Below are 21932 nucleotides of genomic sequence, written 5' to 3' on the forward strand. Positions count from 1 at the left end.
AATTTTTTAAATCAAAGACCGGACAATAATTTTATTTAAAATGACATAGCCTTATGTTATTTTTTTTTATAAATATGATAAAAACTGTGGATTTTATAATATAAAAAAAATTGGAGTACTAAATTATTAACTGATATTTAGAAACTTTCAAATTTAGCCCATATTGTACTTACACCACTAACTCAACAGCAAAAAAGCGAATATGACAATAATAAAGGCAGATTATAAAAGCTATTGTTAATGCCCCACATTTTATGTTTTCTTTTTTTTTATTGCTTGTTTTGAAACAATCTTTATTTTAAAAAATACTAAAAATTAAGCAATATCGATTTAAAAAAATATTGAAAACAACTCTATTACGTCATTACTGCCATCTACTAGGGTTCAAATTCAATATAAAGTAGAATGTTCATGAACTTTCTCTCATAGAACAACCAATAAGCAATAGATGGTGCTTAAGTGGTAAAAAACTTAAATGAGGATTAGAGAAAAATGGTTTAAAGTATGCCACTAGATGTCGACATATTTGGTACTATGTCTATGATTGGGTGTATCTGTATTGCTTGCTCTATAGCCTGAGCTTAATTAGTCTTCAACACAGGATTTCTACTGCCCTAATAAATTTCTTTATTCTTTTTTTTAGTAATAATTATTGCACACTCAGTAATAAATTGCAAGTCAATGACTCGGTTAATTTCAGGCGTTTTTGCTGGGGTATTGTGTTGAAATTGGTTAATACGCTATTTGCACTAACTTCAATATTTAAAATAACAGGTGCCCACTTCGGAATAAATGCTTATTAATCTCATAGCGTAAGTTTCGACATAATACGTATTGCTGAGTTATGCCCATTAGCTATTAGTGTTAAAGAAAAACATGTTAAAGCATCAAAATGTCCTCCATTTTTTACATGTTTATACCCTCTTAATCGCTCTCATAGATTACCTTTATATTTAATAATTATAAAATTGGGAACCCTCCGCCCCTGACCTCGCCATAGGTGGGGACTCATACACTTAAACAATAAAATTAAACTAAACCAAAGTAGTATACATTAAAGTGTCTGCAAGTCGAGAGATAACTGTTATAGCGGCTTGGCGAAATATTTTGATGGTCACTTGGGATATCATTGACCACTGACCAGAAGAGGTGAGTTATCGATATATGGTACCAGTTTTCAGTAGGTGTGTAGATACCTATATAATGCAGGATCTCGTATGCAAATTGGTCATTGGTTAGAGTTGCGCGTTTCGGTTCAGGTGTTATATGGTGTAGCCGGTATGTTGTTTATTTTCAAATATACTAAAATCCTCATTGAGAGTCTTACACTAACCTTATAGATGTAGCTCTCCATAAGAACCATTAATTTTTTTTTTTAATCATGAATTGCTCTACGTCACTGTACCATGGTTGTTTAAGCAAAAATCTAAAATTAAAATTTTACTTATATAATTAATCCTTTTTTTATTGTCTCCCACTGGTATTTATAGAAAAATTTAGTAAATTTGTGCTAATTAATTTCTCACATTAATCGAAATTTAAATCGCAAATAGATATTCACACTTTTAGTTTGAAATGCAAATTGATACGGTTTTGGTAAGAGTACTTTAAGTTAAATGTACTTAATAAGTTCAGGTTCCAAGGGTCCTCTTGGATTTATTGAAAACAGTTTACTGGATCTTACCTGACGATCCAATTAGATCAGGATAGTAAAAATATATAGGGTATTTCCAAAAAAGTGGGAATCCTCATATTCCAATATCCCCAAAATGAAAATTTCTTGTCAAAAGATTGTATCTATGGTTATATATTTTCTTTCTAAACACCTTTACGGAAATGCAGCACTTCAAAATTTGATAGCGAAAATGATATTTTTAAAATTATTTTTCTTCCAGTTGATGAAATTTAATTAATTTTAGGTCACTAATATATCACAGCAAGTTAATAAGATAGGACCTAACGCTTTTTTGTTCATCTTCAGGGACGCGGAAGAGAAATTACTCTCAACTTCTTTTTCTCTAAATTTTTAAAGTTTTGATATTTTTAACCATTATGTGGTTTATCAGATTTGTGACATACCTAAGAAAAAAAGTGGAAACTGAATCGTTTTCCAGAAATTATGTCTAAAGGGCATATTTAAAACAAATATTATAATTTGACGTGTATTTTTTACTTTATCATCTAGAGACCAAAATAAATAATTTTTTGTGTTAAAATTGTTGTAAATAAATTTATTATTTTGAAATAAATTCAATAAATTTCATTAACTGGAAGAAAAGATATTTAGAAATGTTTTTATATTTATAAATTTTGTTTGTAATATTTAAATATTTTACAAACATTTTTTGAAACACCCTGTATATGACAGATTTTTTTAACATAGACCATAGGGGTTTAAATGCAATTAAATGCATTTTGCTTTTTTTTTTTAATTATACGCTATATCACCTAACAAATATGCTGATTATTTATTGAAACAGTTTAGAGGTTTTTCACATTTTTTTTATTTATAGGGTTATGAGAAGAATATTCAATAAAAATGCAGATGTTAACACAATACAAACTTTGTTTTCTTTGCATTTCTGAAAATCGAATAGATGGAAAGTTTCTATAATTTCAATAAAATCACAATCCAATAAGTGATTGAAAAACAACTTGAATCATCTTCATAAATAATCACCTGTTACGTAATATGGTCTATGGTTCGTTAAAAAAATTAGCAAAATACATCTCAATGCACTGAAGTCTCTATGTGGTTCAAATTACACGAAAAAAACACCCACATATACGCTGTAAAAACACCTAGATATTTGAAAAGTAAATTAGTACAAATTTAGTAAGGTTACTTAAGGTTATATCAGACTATTTAAAATTCTACATACCTTCTTGACGTTATTCGTGATAGATGCATACGCAAGCAAAATTATGTTAGTTGAAATCTACAGTAAGCTTCTGAAATTACAGAGTAGTTTAAAAGATTTGGTGATTTTAGCTGAGTTCAATTCAAATTCCAAGTGTTGCAGTATTGGTAAATTTGATATACGTTTTTTTTTATTTGCATATACGGATTTAGCCCCTTTGTAACTTTCAAATGAAGAGCTACATTTGTTTATCGCTTTTAATTGAATAGTTTTTAATTATATTTATAGAGAATTTTGTAATCGATTACTCGATTCATTCCTGAGATGTGTATTTTTTTCACCCTGGATCGATAATTTTAAAAGCAATTACTCTTTAAATCTTTAAAATTCTGTAACTTATAAACTAACAGAGCTTTGTGTAGGAGTTGATTACAATTAACAGAGTAGATATTAGTTATGCTACCACACTTTGTAGTCGATATCTCGACCCCTGTTTGAGGTAGAAATACATTTTCCAAGCCGAATTTTCCATTTTCTGACCTAATTTGATTCATATATTCAGCTCGTATTAAACGTTTCGCTTCGTGATGAGTGGTAATTCTTGATTATCATAGATTTATATCAAAACAGCAGCATCAGCACTAAAACCTTGAAAAAACTACAGCTTAATTAGTGCTAATTAGAATCAATTTACCTGGCTTTAAAGCTAATTGCTTCATTCACAATTTTGACGACTTCTTTTATCTCATAATTGAGAACTGAGGCCAAATGAAGGGACAATATCATTAATTAGATGCATTAATTAAATAAATAGAAGGTTTATTTTCTAAAAGAAATAGTTTAAATTTTACGTTTTTAGTGTTTACGTAGGAGTGTAATCAATACGGAGTAAGTGAAATTACAAAGTGAAGTTTTTCAATAAATTTATTTAGCGGTTATTGCATTGATCGTAGTTGATTATTACAGATAAATAGAGTTTAATATTAGGCATAAATAATTACAAAATAAAGCAGATAATTGAACAAGTTAAAGAAAAATTGATATTTGGTTTTGAATTGAGGGTCAAAATTAATATATGATTTAAATGGATTAAGACTCTTTTTTTTTATTAGATTTTTTATTTAGTCACTTTGTCCAAAAAGAGGTAAATTTTTTAAAATCCATTCCTGTCAACAATTTTATTTTGAATGACAGTTTTAATTCATTTGATTGATATGGATTGAAATGATATATATCACATTTCTCACTTACAATTTAGAACCAAATATCATTTTTTGCTGCTTAATTTCTTCAGTTATCGATATTTTTTATGAAGTTTCCTTGAATGCAAATTAAATTAAAAAAGCACGTGTGTCTATTTTAGCTTAAATTACATTAGCGCAAAGTTACTAAAAATTGTACATTTTCGTTTAAATTTGTTAAATTTTTTCATTTTTATTTTTTCGAGTCGTTTTCTTTGAGCAAATTGAATTTAAGAAAAGAATATGGGCAAAAATTTAATTATGTCAATTTGCTAGGTCGACCAGAGAAATTAACGTGAAAATTCCCCTAGTGAAAATAGCAACGGTAATTCACCAATGAGTAATTGAGCATGATGAGGAGAAAACAGTATTACATTGTTGAAATATCAAATTTGCAGTTATATGAAATTCTGTACTTTATTATGTGCTGTTTTATTCTTTATCTATCTATAATATTCAATTGCAGAAAATCAATTACATGCAAATTTGTTGCGAAATTAATTCCATTTTGTAATAAATCTCCTTACTTTACCTTTATTGTATTTCTACGTAAAAGCCAAAAAATTCCCATTTAATATACTAATTAGTCATTGATTTCCTACGTTTAAGTATGCAACATTGTTTTTTGACAGCAAAATTTACTATTTACCATTGAGAATTAATATGTAATAGAATTATATAATGCTTTTCTTATGGGTCTAAAGATGTTTTATCTTGAATATCTAAGGAATTATTTGTGTACAACAATAGCAATGCCTATTAAAGATATTTTATTTATGTACAAATATGTACTACTATACCTATCTAAGTATTTACTGGTATAATACCACGAGTCATTTATATTTCCTTATGTTTTACATTACCTATTACAAGAGTAGAAAGTCTGTTTTAATAATTAATATTTCACTTGAACCACATTACAATGGGAGTGGCACAGCATACTATTAATAATAAACAAAATACCTAATCGACTTTACAACAGTTATATACGAATCTTAAATAATTCTATCTAATTATTATTGTTTACAGATGAATGACCCATTTGACAAAAACATATAATAAAATGGATTTCTTTGAAAATAACTGTAAATATTAAATGTAAAACAGTTTTTTTTTACACTTCTTATTATGTCGTTTATAATCAGTCAAATTCTTTCTTCAGTTTGTAGATCAATCAACTGAATATGAAGTATCTACTGCTTTTTTTCGGCTCGATAGCCATATCGCTGACCATCGGCTATCGACTCCCCAAAAGTGTAATGCCAGAAAGCTATAGACTTGAAATTATCAGCCCTTTTGGGAAGAAAGATGATTTTGACTTTAGTGGAAAAGTGTGGATTGAGGTGAGTCTGCACAATGTGCCATTCACAGAAATTCTTTGGCTCATTTTCATGCTTTGGCAGTATCGCCAAAGTAATAAGTTAGTGCAAATTTTAGCAATTTTTAGAAGTGTCCCGAGTAGTCAGGAATTGTATTAAAAAATTATGACAAACAATGTTTTTGACGGAACTATCCAAAGTCGTACATCGTAATGAGACATGAAATTGTATGTAAAAAAATATGAAGAGTTTTCGTGTTCTGTTCGTTACACCTATTTGCGATTTTTTTATCAGTCCAATTTGGACGTACGAACATTTTTAATCGCTTTTAAACTGTTTTTGAGAAGATAAAAAAATCAAAATTTTCGAAATTTGGACATATTTCACATCGTTTTGGGCAGTCAGACATAGGAGACAGAAAAGGAGAATTTTGATATTACGTTTCTCATATGAGATCGGCATATTGACAACAGTGTCGAAATGGGTAGTAACGCTAATGGCCAGCAATACTTTTATACTTCCTCACCCTAGGAAAAGGCATAGTTAATTATTTGTTTACACTTCAAATGTAACAACCATATAAATTACATTAAAGACCTTTATTCAGGGATCTCACAATAATGTATCGCCAAATTAATTCTGACATTTCCTGCTGGTTTAATTAATGAAAAAATTGAAACAGATGTTATAACGATAAGGAGAATAATAAAAAATATAACTAATTAAGTTTAATAAATCTACGAGTATCTTGATAAATATTGTTTTTGAGATAATGTTCTGTATAGAGTACCCATTTCACAAGACCCACCATTGGGAGCTCCACTACCGTAAGAGATACGAGATCGGTTAAATTAGGGCAAAGTTACGCGATTCAAAGTTTAATAAGAATACCCTTTTAAGCTGCCAATACTTTTCTATGTCTCTGTGAAAATTTTTGTTGTTTCATTTTTTGCTTATATATAAAATGCAACCGAAACGTTTTTAATGGCCTTTTTGGGATATTTTTTAATACAATTGTTAGTTTTATACCATTTTATCAAGTTCCTAGATATGAAGTGATATCTTTATTTTTCTTATGGCACCTATATTCGATGTTGATTTTGATAATATTTAAAAAGTTTTAGCAACACTGCTGATTGCAAAAAGAATACCTAATAAGCCTTAAATCGTACAACTTTATTGTAATTCCTAATAAAGGGGGTCAGAACACGGACATTCTGTATATTGTGATTATACGAAAAAAAAAACATTTAAAAAATGGTTTAAATTTTTAAAATAAATTATAATTATTAGAAATGTTTTTAAGGTCGACGCTAATTAAATGATCTCAGCTACGGTTTATAACATATGCATACCATTGACCCAGCAAAGCAGCAAGGCGATGCAATGACCCATATTAACGGCTTCAATGTCAGCAATTTCATATCCAATCAAAAGATCTTTTTCATGCCAAGTTAAAATGCAATCTTTATTAATCTTTACCAATCATAATCGTATTAATATAGGTCCTAATTAGTGAATAATAAATTAGAAATCTTGTAGACGTCGTGTGTATCTCCCACAACAAACATAACATTGCACTCCAAAGGTTTGGAGATCGAAGAAAACTTCCTGGCCCTAAAGGACATTTCTAGTAAGGCATCAAAACCCATTAAAGGGCTTATAGTGACTTATGAAAAGGAGCATGATTTTCTGATAATTCTGCTCGAACAAAGCTTAACTGAGGACCACAGATATGAAATCTATATCCCATTTAAAGGGAAATTGGATGATAGCTTAGCAGGTAGGTGAACATTCAGAAAATAAGACTGCTACAGTTACTCGCACAATTGCGTATGCGCCTCTACATTTATCAGATATCCATCTAATTTACAAGTTTCGACAGTTTTGCTAATAATATTATTATTATGTTTTTAATTTTGCGGCTTCAAAAACATTATATTAAAAAAAGAAATGACAAAAATTAGTTTTACAGCGTATTTTTTATTTTTTAAGAAACCGAAGTTAAATACAATAACAGAAAATTAAAGATACATCACTTAATAATAATGAGTTTATACGAATAAATTTGTTCTAATAATCGTTCGCAAATCGGTTAGCTTTCGTGATGTTTCATTAGATATCGTGAGATTTATGTTTTCCTCGACTCCTTGACGTAATTATAATATACTTCTTTTAAGATTTTCTTTTATTTGTCGCAAAATAAAACACACATCGGATTATTTTCGATGATTCCCTCATATCTGTAACGGTTAGTAATATTCGGTATTGTGGAATGATTTTTGTCAATTGATTTTCCCATTTCACTAAATGATTTTCCTTAAAAATACCATTTTATAATTTGTTTTTTCATATCGATAGATATTTTACGATCAACCCATGCCATTTTTGTTTAAGACTGATTTATTTATGCAGGCAAGTGCAGGAATCAACTGAGATATAACAACAACACGTAAAACTGTAAACAACATTTTTATTCTCAAATTTCGTAAATATTTTGAAGACTAATGGCAAATGTACACTTAATTATGTGTTATCGTACTTAGCTTTAATTTTTCCATTCAAAATAATTTAGAAAACTATTTTTTGTAATTTCTTTTGTTAATATAATGTTATTGAGGCAATAAAAACTATTTAAAGTAAAAAATGCTATGGGAAAAACTGCCTAAATTTAAAAATCAGAGAGAAGTTTAGTAAATTGAGAGGTGTATAATCAATTGTGTGAGTAACTGTATATAAGGGATTTATTATTGTACTTTTTTTAGGTTTCTATAGGAGCAGTTACAAAGATTCAAAGACGAAGGAAAAGAAATGGTTGGGCGTAACGCAATTTGAGGCAGTGAGTGCCAGAAGGGCCTTCCCATGTTTTGATGAGCCAGCAATGAAGGCTACCTTTGATATCAGTATTGCTAGGAAGGAGGGATATAACAGCATCAGTAATATGCCCTTATTGATCACTGAACCTATGTAAGTTCCTTACTCAAAACGAAGATGTTCCAGAAATCATGGAAACATTGTTGGATTTCAGGAAGGAAAAGCCTGGTTGGTATTGGGATCGATTTGATGTCTCGGTACCCATGTCCACGTATCTGGTAGCATATGTAGTATCAGATTTTCATTATAAAGAGGCTGAAAGTTTGCCTGACGACAAGAACAATGTTACCTTTAGAATTTGGTCCAGAGAAGACGCCCTGGGGCAGGTAAGGGACTAAAAGACAATCCATGCTCAGGCAAAATATCAACACCTACGCTTGCGGTGGTTTTCACGTCCTCATTGGAGTATAACGCCAAAGTACCTGGACGGTACACATGTACTTTTCAAACTTCCTCCTATTGAATACGTCAACTTTGCTCTTAACCTTGATTTGATTAAGGTGGATTTCGCTAAAGAGGTGGGGCCTAAAGCTCTTCGCTTCTTCGAAAAGTTTTTCAACATCGACTACCCCCTCCCCAAACAAGACATGGTGGCCATTCCAGACTTCAGCGCAGGAGCAATGGAAAATTGGGGTCTAATCACCTATCGGGAATCTTATTTGCTCTACGACCCCAAGGTATCCACTAAAACTAGTCAACATGGAGTGGCTTCTGTAATTGCTCACGAGTTGGCTCATCAATGGTTTGGTATATGAAATTGTGTTATAATCATATTTGTAGTCTTTCTAATTTAAAATTTTTCTAGGAAATTTGGTAACGATGGAATGGTGGACTGACCTGTGGTTAAATGAAGGATTTGCGACTTATATGGCAAGTTTGGCAGTTGACCATTTATTCCCTCAATGGAATTCTCTGGAAGAGGAAGGAGCTACTGATATTCTGAGCGTATTTTCTTTTGATGCCCTAAAATCTTCACATCCAGTAAATATACAATCGATTAATCTCTAACCTCTGATCTAACATAACTCCTATAGGTCTCAGTTCCAATAGGCGATCCCAAAGAAATCGACGAAATCTTTGATACAATCTCGTACAAAAAAGGTTCTTCCCTTTTGAGGATGATGAGCTTATTTCTCGGAGAGGAGACTCTGAGGACTGGGGTTAGCAATTATCTCCGAAAAAACAGGTTTATTCCTAAATTTTCAATCGATTTTACCATTAACTATGGTTCTCCGCAGATATCATAATGCAGAGCAAGATGATCTGTGGCAATCGCTTACAGAAGCAGCCCATAAAATTGGCTCATTGCCTAAAACCCTGACTGTGAAGATCATTATGGATACCTGGACTTTGCAGACTGGATATCCAGTAATAAAAGTCGATCGTGACTACAAGAATAATTCCGCGGAGATAACTCAGGAAAGGTTTTTAAGAGACACAATCAAAGTTAAAGATGAACCAACATCCTGCTGGTGGGTGCCTTTGAGTTACTCCACGAAATCCAATCCCGATTTCCAGACAACAACTCCTAAATACTGGCTAAGCTGTGAACATGATGAACAGAGTCATATAATTGGAGACTTGGCTAAAGATGATGAGTGGGTTGTTTTTAATAACAAAATGGCTGGTGAGAAAATAAAATATATAGATTCAAAAGTATATAGTTCTTTTATAGGTATCTACAAAGTAAACTACGACGAAAAGAACTGGCAATTGCTGATCCAAGCCCTCCAAGAAGATCTTTCCAAGATCCCTAGTTTAAACCGAGTCCAACTTATTGCGGACGCTGCCGATTTGAGCTATGTAGACAGTTTACCCTACAGCACATTCTTCAATATGTTGGATTACTTAAAAAAAGAAAACGAATATCTTCCCTGGAAAACTGCTTTAGGGAAAACAGACACCTTAAAGAACCATCTCATTACTAACCCCATTTATGGACATTTCAAGGTAATAGGTATACTATGTACATACAAAGAAATTATATTCTCATTTATTTCTATTTAAATCAGAACTACATGAAATCCTTGCTGGCTCCAATATACGAGAAACTAGGAGGACTTGAAATGGCCAAACCAGAAGTGTCCGATAAACTAGACAAAATAAAATTTCAAGTAGCAGTGGCCAGTAGAAGTTGCAAATATGGAGTAGAAAAGTGCATTGAAGATGCCAAAGCTTTGTTCACAAAACTACAGGATTCTCCAGATGACTCTTCATTGTAACTAATATTCACTAGAATATTCTGAAATAATGTGCCTCTTCACAGAATCTCCAAGGACTTATCTAGTATCGTTTACTGCACAGCTTTGAAATATGGAGGAGAGAAAGAGTGGAATTTCCTGTGGCAGAAGTACCAGCAGTCCAATGTGGCCAATGAAAAGAATTCCTTGTTGAGTGTTTTAGGTTGTACTAGAGAATTCTGGTTGTTAAACAGGTATGAAAATTTAAGAGAAAATTGACAAATTTACAATTTTCATTTCTGTCATAGATATCTAGCTTGGTCTTTGAATGATGACAAGATCCGAAGGCAAGATTCCACCAGTGTTTTCAGTGCCGTAGCCAACAATGACATGGGTTATTACGTGGCTAAAAAGTTCTTCTTTAATAATGTCAAGAAGATTTTCAAACAGTTAGTAATTTGAATGAGCAACAGAGGAAAAAGTAGACAAATATTCTGTTGCGAAGGTCAAACAACAGTTCTAATATTTTAGATACTTAATTTAAACTTAGAATACAAATTTCTCAAGCTACATCAACTAGCACCGAAAGCAATTTCGAAAATTTCCAGGGTGGCAAAAGAAACTTTTTCGTGACACGCTACTGATATTTACTAAACAAAAATTTAAATTCCTTGTTCAATTAAGACACCTTTTTGTTTCTTGCATTTCCTCTTTATCTTGCTTTTCAGCAATTTTTAAACGTTAACGTTAAATATTTGGAATTCAGGTCCCTTACTAGATTGCCAGTATAGTTAAAGATGTTAATGTAATACCTATCTATACTCAATAATCACAATAAACAAAGTCATGACTTAAGGTTAGTTCACCTAAACCCAGCAAATACATTAGGTGTTTTTGTAAATACTATGATTCGTTTAACACACCAAATTAAGCCCTTATTCAACAAATCGGCTTAAGTATTTCACGATAAATATTTACAGTATAAGAACAATCTGTGCATTCTTTTCCTACAGTGGCTACAGTTCCTACAGAAAAGATTGGGACAGTAAAGAGAGATTTGACTTCTCAAAGAATATCACTGACATCACTTTTGAAATTAGTTTTAGACTCCTATGAGAAGCGTGCGTGCCAAATATTAGAACTAAATATTTGAAATAATGAGAAAAGGTACAAATTGTGTTCATTAATACTACCTATTAATACTGACCTTCTCAACAAAGATCTTTGTATTTTACTTCTCTTACTTATCGCTTATTTGCTTTATTACTATCACCTTACTGTTAACTACTTTCTATTTTACAATCAACAGCGTGGCACCAAACAAGAGGAGAATCACCAGGTATCTTACATCTTTAACTGGACATATGCAAGACGAAGAAGAACTGCAGGAGGTATTTTGCTCATTGTTAATCTCCTTTTAACCATTTAAAGATGATTTACGTAAACTTACCCCTTTCAGCTGCGACAGTTTATCCAAAACAACAAAGAGAACTTCTCAGAGGTGAAAAAGGGCGTGGAGCAGGCGCTTGAAACAGTAAAAATTAACACTCAATGGCAGGCCAAACACAGCCAATCTATTCACGATATCTTACTGAAATTATCAAACGATTAGTGTTTCTCAAACACTCTTCAAGTACGAGAAAAATACGTCGAAGAGAAGCCTACAGCGAATAAAAAACAATAATGTATAAATAAACATCTTTAATTCGAAAAATTAATAAATATACCATAAGACCTAAGAATAATTTACAAACCTCACGAATTTTGCAGAAGGTATTTTACTCTCTGGCATTATTTCGTAGTATTTAATATACACAAATATGTACTTAATAATTAAATTTGTCTTTTTTATGCATGCAAATTATTTGTATACACACGTAAAATTAGAAGGAAAAAATGCAAAAAATATACAGGGTGATGATAATTTACTTAACGAACAACAGTAGTACACAGAACAGACAGTATTCTTATATTTTACAATATATTACTATATACTTTTTTATTCTTTAATACCTAATATCACGAATTTTAGAAGCCTATAACTTACAAGTTATTAATACTGGTCTGATTGAGAAATCACAAGTGGGAAATGGTTCCCCCCAATTGTTAATTATCAAGAATTCGATTTTAAATGTGGAATAATTTATTTTTCTACGACATCGTAAAAAACAACTATTATCATACTTTACCCTAATCGAATATTGTTTTGACCGCTAGAGATAAAACATCCCATTACGTTAATTTTCGTCTCCAGACATCAAAGTTTGACGTTCTGCGAGTTGGCTATTTCAAAAATTCAAACTCGGGGAAATTGTTTAATAATTTAATAACCATTTGTATCACGCATGGTCGTAGAAAAGTATAGCGTTTGATATTATATTTTGAGGAACAATGCATAAAATGAAAGGCTTGAGAACAATAACAAGTACAAAAACAGTAACAGTGCAAAACCATATAACCTGAACTAAATGTTTAGCTACGAGTATTATACGAGATTCGTGGTTTTATTTTAGTGTAAAATAACAAATACGGAGTATTAGTACTCCATTGATGGCCTAATTTGTTCACGAAGTCGTCATTTGACAGGATTACAGCTTTGTCGTCGTTTAATTCTAACCATTTATCGCTGAAGTTCGATGAGGTTGAGCTTACTTTACGGATGCTGCAGCAGTTTATGCTTTCGCAAACCTGAGAGCAAGGACATTTACTTTTAAAATGTTCATTATTTTTGAGAATTCTAATATTGTCATAAATTTATATATATCTCATAACCGGGAGATGAAATATATAAATCGTTTCACTTCAAATGTTGACAACATATAGAAATTTATCAGAGTCCTTCAGCACTTTTTTTAATATTAAGATTTAGTGTGGAACAAAAATGGCAGAAATATAACTTTTGCTTTGTAGCTCTAAAACCCATATTTTAACTACAGGTTACACTGAATATCACGGCATAATGAACACTGGAAAATTATTACAAAGAGATTTATTGAATGATATTTATCTGAAATCATGTAGACTTAAACGAAAATATATCAAAAAGTATTAATCTGGCGAAGCACCCGTTGAATTGAATGCAATTGAGAAGTTGGAACATACAAAGGATTTGCAGTGATCTAAGAATAAATAAAGTAGTCAGTATCCTGGAATTGAGACTGCTTATTAAATTGAATTATTTTGACATCTTTTAATATTTCCTTGAATTGTGTTCATGAAGTTTTTTTTTATCATAAAAGATGCAATACTTTCGCATTTATGTAAACTAATAAAAGAATCTGTGAAAATACTTTACAAGTGTCAAATTATGTAATAGTTTAGACAAAACTGCTTATATAGTTACAACCAATCATTCCTTATAGATACGCCATTTCAACCGTAATGATGAAAAGATAGTTGTATAGTAAAAATTCTTACCGGACCGTCGCCTTGTTTGAAGCTGATCCCATTTTGAATCTCGCTGGAATTGTTTTGAGTTCTCGATTTAAAGAATTTAAACAACGCCGCTGACAGGTCTCTATTACTTGATGAGAGACTGTTCTTTGGAGTCTCTCTGATACATTCCAAATAGTCATTTGTATCAAACTAGAAAACAGTTTGAAGACGGCTGGGAAAAATCAGAGTAGTCTCTTACCGAGGCTCTTGAATATGCAATATAATGTCCTGAAACCATGTTTTCCCCTATATGCATAATAACACAGCTCAACTGGTACTTATGCGGAGTTTCCTTGGTTTTTGGAACTTTTTCGCAACCCTCGCAAAAACAGCGGATTTCCAACGGTGTGGGCACGTATGTGTTTAATTTCTTCATCCCCTCAAGAGAAGTGGTGAAGCGCTTCAAGTGAAGGACCATGGTATTTGGCAACTTTTGGTATACAAGCTGCAGCAAAAAAGAATCAAACCGAAATAAAGAAATCGCTCTAGATAATATACCGAGCGCAGCGCCTCGTTATACTTGCTGCAGTTTTCGCAAAAATATTTATTTTCGCCACACAATTTTTCTGCAGTTACACAAATTGAACCAAAAATCGAACTGTCCAGAAAATAAGTCTGGGCCTCCCTAACTGGCACCTAAAATCAATTTACGTAGAGCGAAATTTAGGGAGAATAAATGCATTAACTACTTGAATTTCTAAAAACGGTTCGTATAATTGGCTCACAGTTTCGCATTCCGAACACACAGTGCGGTGAAGCAATACTCCCTGGAATTCCTCCTCAATAAAGTTATATCCGAATTTTTTTATCGCATTTCCTCCATTTGCCAAGTTTTCCTCTGAATTTGCTCCTGCATCTATAAAAACAAGTAATACAGTCAACCTTTGACCGTGAATCGTTGATTTAATACCATTTCCTATACTATGTTCGTTTCGATGTAAACTACCCTTAAGTTTTTTCTGGGGTTGTCTTTTTGAACGTCTCATCCCCAAAATTTTTGTATTATTATTTATACTTGCTGACCCAAGTTCAGAGGGTTTCATAAGATCAGGATGGTGCTCAATCTAAAACAAAGTAAAAAACTTTGTTAAGACTTGAAAGTCACATATTACAAACTATCAGCAACAACAAATCAAATAAGTAACACATACGTATTTGCTTGTGCAAAAAGAGATAAGCCACTAAAAAATATTTGTAAAAAGGATTAAACACACTGAGAAATCAAGAATTTGTTCTTTGAATTTCAGACCATAAGCGAAACAAGAGCGTTGCATACAACTCATACTGACTGAATAGTAACCATTTCAGATTTACTTTAATTACTTAAACTATCTGATGGCATAGATATAAATACTCACAAATACAGATTGGAAAAATAGCTTATTACGTTAGATATTTTAAATTTTATAATATAACCATTGAATGGTGACTCACCTGTTGGTTGAGTTTATCACAGGTGCTTCGAAGACATGTAAAAAGCTCAATAAAGAACTCATGGGCATCCTGTTGACCATTCCCTTTAAACATAGTATTGGCATCTTTTACAGCCTGCAGCAGTGAATGAGGATGATATGCAGTGCGTGACATTTTCATCTCCATATCATTCATAGTCACATACAAGGCATGCAGACTCTCTGTCACCAATTGGAACTTCGGTATAGGAACAACATCGTTGCTGCCTGGAACAGCACTAACAAAATGCCACCACATTACCAGATAAACAAAAGCCCACCAATAGATAACAGATCTTTGCTGCTTGCACTTCTCCAACTGGAACCACTAACAGCACTTCCATTGCGTCCTAAGCTGCTCGTTTTTGCTTTTGCCTCCTTCAATTTACTGTCAACAAAACTGAGATCAGCTAGAAGATGGTGCAGATGATGCAGAAATGTTGGTGTGAACCTCAATGCATACACCACACTGTTCATGAAACATGTGTTGCCAATGTTAGTTAAAACTGCAACATTGCACTCTCCAGATGGCTGAAAATCTGAATTTGTTGGTTCGTGGTAATCTCCCATGATACGCCTTTTTAAAGGTGGTGATTCTGGGGTTAATAAGTTTATTAAGACGTTTGAACTATCTGAAGCTTCTTTGGGACTCAAAAGACCTTCTGGGATTATAACATGTGGCCACAGATTTTCTTTCACAGGTTTTTTCTTTCTACTTTTCAGTGCAGTCTCTGTATACTTGTTTGATACTATGGTGTTCAAATTAACTGTGGGCCTGATGGGAGCTTCTGACCACTGTTTTTTACATTCAGCAGCTAAAAGAGCACATGCTCAAAGAACATTAGAAATTGCTGATTGCAGATGAAATACCTATTGCCAAAAACCATGGGGTTTCATCAGCCCTTTCAGACCTATTGTAAGGGATTTCTACACCCCTAATAGATTCCACAGTGGGATGTAAATCCTCATCTAAGGGAATGCCATATACCAAATTTTCAAATTGTTGAGTTGCAAAGGACCTGTTTCCTGGTATCTTCCCACTCATCTTTTGCATAATTTCGAAACCTGAAAAGATGGAATAAATCTATTTCATACTAATCCTTAATTAAAGGTCAGCAAAACAAAGTCCTAGTAATATTACAACAAGCACAACATCTTTGGAAATATTGAAATGAGGAATGTTTTTCAAGTTTCATGGTTTATATAAAAATTATTTGTTTAACAGTAATAAAGTTGCCAGTATATTGATCTAGTGGTGCTCACTAATAACAAGGAGATAAACTAAAACCAAAATGCTCTACGATCTTACAAAACATAGACATAAGTAGGAACTTCTCTGAACTGAAGGAAATAAAATTAGGGAGTTGTAGGTCAAGTGCATTAATATGAAATAACTAGCTTTGAAATTAATGTAAAAACCTGTCCCCTTATTAGGAAATTCACCAAAATGGTAAAATACAGAATATATAGCGACAAATGTAGAATAACGTTAAATAACCGTACTTACATGTGTGTAGGTATGTATGTAGGTAACAATAGTAAGATTTAACCACTAATTAAGCTCTCCAGGTAAGAGATCTTTTGGTGCAAGTTTTTAGATTTGTTGTCAATGAGTTAATTTATAAGAACTGGTTTTGCTATAGATTTTTAGGTATAAATTTCACTTTTAAATCTTATTTTTTTTAAATTGTAAGCGCGTACAATATCCAAAATCCAAATATTAATAAACAAAACGATAACGTCTAACGGCATTAATGAGATGTCAGTCAAATGTCAAAGAGAGAGAAGTAGAATTATTCGAATAAAGAATAGAAATTGGAACATCCATATAAGGAAAATATCAAATATGTAGAGAACTTTTCACTCAATTTTCTAATAGAGTATAAATATCAAACTACGGAAAAAGTTTACTTATAATTTCAACGTTATGATCTGTAACTTGCCATTATTTATTACTTCTCTTAACTACCCGTTGCTTAGTTTCAATATTACATTTGACAATTGTGCCTTCTCTCTTCCATAGGTGATTTCGATTTGTGTATGATCTGAATTGAATCAGACTTTTACCAGTCGGAGTCTGAGTCTACTTTTTTGTTTTTCTTCACTTGGGATTTTGACTTTGACGAACACGTGCAAAAGTACTGCGAAGTGCGGATCAAAACAAAAAGATGCGGATAGAAACTTGTTATTTCTGTTCCTCCAAAATATATCCAGGCCACGGCATCCAGTTCGTTAGAAACGACTGTAAGGTAAGTCTTTACTGCCATATCAACCCTCTTATGTTATCCCGAAGGAGGTTATGTTACATCCATTCAAATGTTCACCCTCCCTTTACACATTTCCTCAAGTTTTCTTTTAATAAAAACGGTCTCATTCAGATCTTCAAATTTTGCCGTTCAAAATGTCACGCAGCGTTCAAGAAGAAGAAGAACCCACGTAAAGTCAAATGGACCAAAGCATATAGGAAAACAGTAGGCAAGGAATTGGCCATTGATCCCTCCTTTGAATTTGAAAAGAGACGAAATGTCCCGGTGAAATATAATAGGGAGATGTTTACTAAAGCAGTTGAAGCAATGAAGAAAGTGGAAAAGATTAGACATAAGAGACAAGGCGCATACATTATGCAAAGGTAATTAAACATTATATCAATTTTGAGTTATTACAAATATCCTGATATTCAGGTTGCGGAAAGGACGGGAATTGGAACAAGAAAGGGACATTAAAGAGGTGCAAAGAGACCTGGCACTTATTCGCTCCCCAGCAGTGGGTCTTAAACAAAGACAGGATCAGCAAATGGCTGAAGATTCTAAACTGAGTGACAATGAGACCGAAGAACAAATGGAAGGAATTATTGAAGATGGAGGGGAAGTTACATTATAAGTTATTAACATTAGATAATAAAGAAGTTATATTAAGTTTCTAATTTAAGAAAAATCGACAAGATTGCAACTAAATTAAAAAATAAAGGTTAGCTCAAATATAGCTTTGATAATGGTTTGAAAAATGCCTTTAAGGAAAAAAAATTTTCCGATTTTTTGCAAATTTACAGTTATTTAATGTGAGAGATGGTTTTAATTTATTTTATTCCTTGTGTACAAAATTTCAGTATAGTGTAAATATCATTGCATTTTAAAATCTCCATTGTAAAAGTCATTCCTGTATTACTTTGTCTGGTTACTCAGGCTGCTTTACCTTGTCATATAAGCTTTGCATTAAAGCAAAGTAGGAGTATGCCGTCTTCAAAACCTAAATCAAGAAATTTTAGGTAACTAATCTCTGTTTAAAATGAGCAAATCTAACAGACAAATACGACCCCATTGAAAGCCTGATAATTTTCCCTGCAGTTATGTACATTGGTCTCTGACTTCTTAAAATGATCATAAGCAGAAGTTTTCTGGTGTGACTTGGTGAGTTTAACCAGTCATAATGGTAGCAGGCATCCCCAACTTCAACACTCTAGTTAAAGAAAATGTGTAATTATTGAAATGTAATTTTTAAGTAACTGAAAAAGACCTTGATGGTGAGCAAGGTCCCAAACCAGCAACAGATACCGAGTTCAAATAGCACATCAAAAGTAAAGGCGCAGTTGAAGTAAAATTCTACACTGAACATTTTGCCCTATAATAAATTAATATTTTTAAATATCAAAAATAACCCTTACATAACTTGTGTTTGTACCGTATGAGCCAGCTGAAACATTCCATTACAAATTGATGTAACACTGGCCAGACTTTGAGTGAGAAAGATAAACGTAAACACATCTTCAGCCTCACTTATAAATCTAGAAATGGCTTTTGTACAAAATATTAAGCCTAAAAGTATTTGTCCATACTTTACAACAGCCTCGTGCCTAGAAGCACATTTGCTGAAAAACTCGTGTTCCTCTTCCTGCAAATTTGTAGGATTCTTAGGCTTGAAGTTTAAAATTGATTCCCGCAGAATATCCAATTGGGCTGTAGCAATGTTAATCAAACCTATTATAATCATGTCAAATGCAATTCCTATCATCACCAAATAATAGTTGCAAAAGCTTTGCAGAACCAATAGACCGTAGAAAGTATAGGTGTTCAGTTCGTGCGAGAAGGTAACAGGTAAATTATATTTGGTGAAAAATGGTTTGTTTAAGTAAAGACCAATGCTCGCTGCAACGCAACAAACATAAAACAACGCCAGTCCATTTGAAGTTTTAATGCATTTTGTCTTATATAGCTCCATTTCCATAAAATACTCGTCGAAAAGTTTAATGCTTTGTAACAAACTCTGCATAGGTGCCTTTTTCCTAAATTGAAATATGATGATTTTAATAGTGTACCCGATGTAGAGACCAAAGGTTGAGAGATGCATGGCCAAAGTTTCGTAATCCTGTCTTAAGAGTAGATTCTTCAACTCGTCCAAAAGAGTAAGATCGAATATTAGACACATAACGAAAAAGAAGAGTATTTTGAGTTTTTGGGTGAGAGTGGACTCTTCTGAGGGCCAAATTTCAGTGATGGTCAGGATTTTTTCGCTGACTGCTATTGAGTCACGCCATTTACGCTAAAATTTTGGGAATACGCAAAAGCAGAGAAGAGAAGTTTTACATACCTTAATAACCATTTCAATATTTTTCAAATATCACTTTCAAACTTGGTGAAAGAAGCAATGGTAATAATTGAGCTTTAAAATTCCATTTCAGCGCGATAGTAGTAATTATACCTGGAAACTACAATTTAACCACGAAAAAAAATTGATAATTATATAGAAGTGTAATAAATGGTTTGTGTGTGAAAAGGCTTGAATAATGTAGCTAAATTCGTAGGTACCTGTGTATAACTACTGAACTCATCAATATTCTGAAGAATAATCGAAGATGATTTGAAGGTAAGATTTTCTGGATTGTGAATAACCGGGGCATGTTGTCTCTTTTGCTTTTATACATTTTTTTAAAATTTATTAACTACTAATTGCAATCTATCCTACGATAATAAGCAAAAATAACTAATATAGTATAAGTAATTATAGATAGGAACTTAAATAAATTTCTCAATCTTACCTCCTTACTACTGCCTTTCCTCAGAGATATTGCGAGATTTTTACTGATTTTCTTTCCTCAAAAAAAAAACACAAATAATGGTAAATCTGCTATTTTTATTATATCGTAAACTGATTGCAATTTTACAGCCATATAATTTTTTTTTATTGTTAAAGGTACCGAAGATGTTATAAAGTCCGAAGTTGCCTACAGGCTATTTAAGTACCTTTGTAAAATAAATTGTTTCATTGTTTACTTTAAGACTTCTGGGATGTGCGTTCCATTAAGTACGAAATATTGTTGTCTCCGTTAACCCTTTCTTTATTTTTGAACTAAAATTTGATAAACCGTTACCCCAAACCCGTTGAAAATATCGTAATTTTTCATAGATATATTGATATATTTTCATCAAGCTTATAATTGATTTCCTACATAAACTTTATAATATACTCTTCAATTGATAAACGAACACTATGTCCAACATTGATAATGATTATAATGATTTTACGTCTATATCTACAAATTATACGACTAATATATTTGTATATGTACTCGTGTAATTAGGAGTAGCCTTAGTCAATAACCTCTTGTTACCCCGTTGGCCATTCTATTTGACTAATAATAGACTATATTTTTTAATTCAAAATATTTAGTAGATTAGGCTTTAATAAAAAGGTACACCTCAATCATATTAGCGAATCATCATTGGAGAAGAAATTCATGTTTACCTACTATATCTTTCTTTTTCCTACGATTAACTTACGTAGGTAGGCTGTTTTATGTGAATTAGTGATTGATGAATTAGAGATAATTTATTAAGAACTATTAATGACCCCTACGTTATGCGCAGTAGCAAAAGCAAGGAATAATTTTTTCCACTTCTCACTTTTTAATGATCTGTTTTTTTTGGGACGTTAAAATGAAATCAGGAATATTTTTGTTGCATCAAATTTATTCCTTACTTTCTTGGCACAACAATGTATACTTGTGCACTTAACATTAGGAGGAAACATAAAGTTTGAAGCTTATTTGTTGTCTTGCTTATTGGTCGTCTTTAAGGGCATTTGTGCGGGGGTTGCTAGCTGGTCGTCGTCGAACATTGGATTTTTCACTTCTAGAGGACCTTCAATCTATAATAAAATGTAGGTATAGTATAGAGAAACCTGATTTATAGAAAAGTACACTATAAAAAAATAAAATATATAGGGTGCTTTAGAACTTCACGGCACTATTTGAGATATCCATTCTTTAGTATAAAATAACCAAAAAAACTCATAAAAGCATGTGTCTGATCTCGGCTGGAAGCAGAGTTACAGAGTGTTAAAAGTTAAGAAAAATTGTTTTTTTATTTTATTATGCTGGATTTACTGCAAATAAAATTATTAAATTTTATATGTGTATTAGGGAGTAGGTGCTGCTTAATACTGGGCTAAATTGCTTTCAACTACCATACATGGTAATGTATTTTCTGAGGGGTTGTTCCATAAAACCTTTTAGAAATATTTTCTCGTATATTTGTAGTAGAAATCTGTCCATTTTCCTTACAAATTTATTAATTTA

General features: G+C 32.1%; 5 protein-coding genes and 1 long non-coding RNA gene across 8 annotated transcripts in view; 3 read left to right on the plus strand and 3 right to left on the minus strand.

The window, feature by feature from the left end:
• The first annotated feature begins 1032 nt into the window (after nt 1–1032).
• LOC136346696 (aminopeptidase N-like) lies at nt 1033–12326 on the plus strand. The gene is made up of 15 exons (XM_066296051.1): nt 1033–1149; nt 5265–5445; nt 6964–7204; nt 8187–8388; nt 8450–8621; nt 8796–9042; nt 9101–9276; nt 9330–9481; nt 9534–9922; nt 9971–10245; nt 10308–10513; nt 10562–10729; nt 10784–10924; nt 11785–11866; nt 11935–12326. Exons 2-15 carry the CDS (start codon nt 5287–5289, stop codon nt 12085–12087), a joined length of 2763 nt encoding a protein of 920 aa, XP_066152148.1. The 5' UTR covers nt 1033–1149; nt 5265–5286; the 3' UTR covers nt 12088–12326.
• On the plus strand, nt 7345–7836 carry LOC136346709 (uncharacterized). Its single transcript, XR_010733350.1, has 2 exons — nt 7345–7672; nt 7783–7836. It is a non-coding gene; the product is annotated as an uncharacterized lncRNA (long non-coding RNA).
• On the minus strand, nt 12162–17238 carry Usp1 (ubiquitin specific protease 1). Of its 2 annotated transcripts, XM_066296059.1 has the most exons (10): nt 16869–17238; nt 16232–16426; nt 15643–16176; nt 15345–15589; nt 14821–14974; nt 14600–14766; nt 14409–14546; nt 14110–14355; nt 13893–14060; nt 12162–13163 (listed from the first exon to the last, which is right to left on the minus strand). In XM_066296059.1, exons 2-10 carry the CDS (start codon nt 16413–16415, stop codon nt 12948–12950), a joined length of 2052 nt encoding a protein of 683 aa, XP_066152156.1. In that variant the 5' UTR covers nt 16416–16426; nt 16869–17238; the 3' UTR covers nt 12162–12947. The 2 variants fall into 2 exon arrangements, with proteins under 2 accessions (XP_066152156.1, XP_066152155.1); XM_066296058.1 differs by having other exon boundaries at nt 14600–14974.
• Nucleotides 17239–17397: 159 nt separating this feature from the next.
• Nucleotides 17398–18343, plus strand: RpL24-like (ribosomal protein L24-like). Its single transcript, XM_066296073.1, has 3 exons — nt 17398–17610; nt 17740–17990; nt 18043–18343. The coding sequence occupies exons 1-3, from the start codon at nt 17530–17532 to the stop codon at nt 18239–18241; spliced, it is 531 nt and encodes a 176-aa protein (XP_066152170.1). The 5' UTR covers nt 17398–17529; the 3' UTR covers nt 18242–18343.
• Nucleotides 18344–18441: 98 nt separating this feature from the next.
• On the minus strand, nt 18442–20029 carry LOC136346704 (putative odorant receptor 92a). 2 transcript variants are annotated; one of them, XM_066296068.1, is made up of 6 exons: nt 19946–20029; nt 19194–19897; nt 19040–19142; nt 18875–18979; nt 18662–18817; nt 18442–18607 (listed from the first exon to the last, which is right to left on the minus strand). In XM_066296068.1, exons 1-6 carry the CDS (start codon nt 19955–19957, stop codon nt 18536–18538), a joined length of 1152 nt encoding a protein of 383 aa, XP_066152165.1. In that variant the 5' UTR covers nt 19958–20029; the 3' UTR covers nt 18442–18535. The 2 variants fall into 2 exon arrangements, with proteins under 2 accessions (XP_066152165.1, XP_066152164.1); XM_066296067.1 differs by having other exon boundaries at nt 19040–19897.
• A 439-nt stretch (nt 20030–20468) lies between these two features.
• LOC136346701 (uncharacterized) overlaps nt 20469–21932 on the minus strand; it is a 43985-nt gene continuing 42521 nt past the window's right edge. Inside the window, exon 10 of the mRNA XM_066296062.1 lies at nt 20469–21502. Within this exon, the coding sequence (XP_066152159.1) occupies nt 21398–21502 (105 nt within the window). The 3' untranslated portion in view covers nt 20469–21397. The remainder of the gene's footprint in view (nt 21503–21932) is intronic.

This window comes from Euwallacea fornicatus, chromosome 24 (assembly GCF_040115645.1).
Source record: "Euwallacea fornicatus isolate EFF26 chromosome 24, ASM4011564v1, whole genome shotgun sequence".
Lineage (NCBI taxonomy): Eukaryota > Metazoa > Arthropoda > Insecta > Coleoptera > Curculionidae > Euwallacea > Euwallacea fornicatus.

What these genes read in the sequence shown, in the direction of transcription:
- LOC136346696 (XM_066296051.1), top strand. Translation starts at nt 5,287, where the DNA reads ATGAAGTATCTACTGCTTTTTTTCGGCTCGATAGCCATATCGCTGACC. An exon ending in GTTGGCTCATCAATGGTTTG is followed by an intron (nt 9,043 to 9,100) that starts GTATATGAAATT and finishes AAATTTTTCTAG; the next exon opens with GAAATTTGGTAACGATGGAA. An exon ending in GAATTCTGGTTGTTAAACAG is followed by an intron (nt 10,730 to 10,783) that starts GTATGAAAATTT and finishes TTTCTGTCATAG; the next exon opens with ATATCTAGCTTGGTCTTTGA.
- Usp1 (XM_066296058.1), bottom strand. Translation starts at nt 16,415, where the DNA reads ATGCAAAAGATGAGTGGGAAGATACCAGGAAACAGGTCCTTTGCAACT. An exon ending in CCCATGGTTTTTGGCAATAG is followed by an intron (nt 16,177 to 16,231) that starts GTATTTCATCTG and finishes GTGCTCTTTTAG; the next exon opens with CTGCTGAATGTAAAAAACAG. An exon ending in AACCGTTTTTAGAAATTCAA is followed by an intron (nt 14,547 to 14,599) that starts GTAGTTAATGCA and finishes AATTGATTTTAG; the next exon opens with GTGCCAGTTAGGGAGGCCCA.
- RpL24-like (XM_066296073.1), top strand. Translation starts at nt 17,530, where the DNA reads ATGCGGATAGAAACTTGTTATTTCTGTTCCTCCAAAATATATCCAGGC. An exon ending in TCGTTAGAAACGACTGTAAG is followed by an intron (nt 17,611 to 17,739) that starts GTAAGTCTTTAC and finishes GGTCTCATTCAG; the next exon opens with ATCTTCAAATTTTGCCGTTC. An exon ending in GGCGCATACATTATGCAAAG is followed by an intron (nt 17,991 to 18,042) that starts GTAATTAAACAT and finishes CCTGATATTCAG; the next exon opens with GTTGCGGAAAGGACGGGAAT.
- LOC136346704 (XM_066296067.1), bottom strand. An exon ending in TGTTTCAGCTGGCTCATACG is followed by an intron (nt 18,980 to 19,039) that starts GTACAAACACAA and finishes AATTTATTATAG; the next exon opens with GGCAAAATGTTCAGTGTAGA. An exon ending in GGACCTTGCTCACCATCAAG is followed by an intron (nt 18,818 to 18,874) that starts GTCTTTTTCAGT and finishes TTCTTTAACTAG; the next exon opens with AGTGTTGAAGTTGGGGATGC.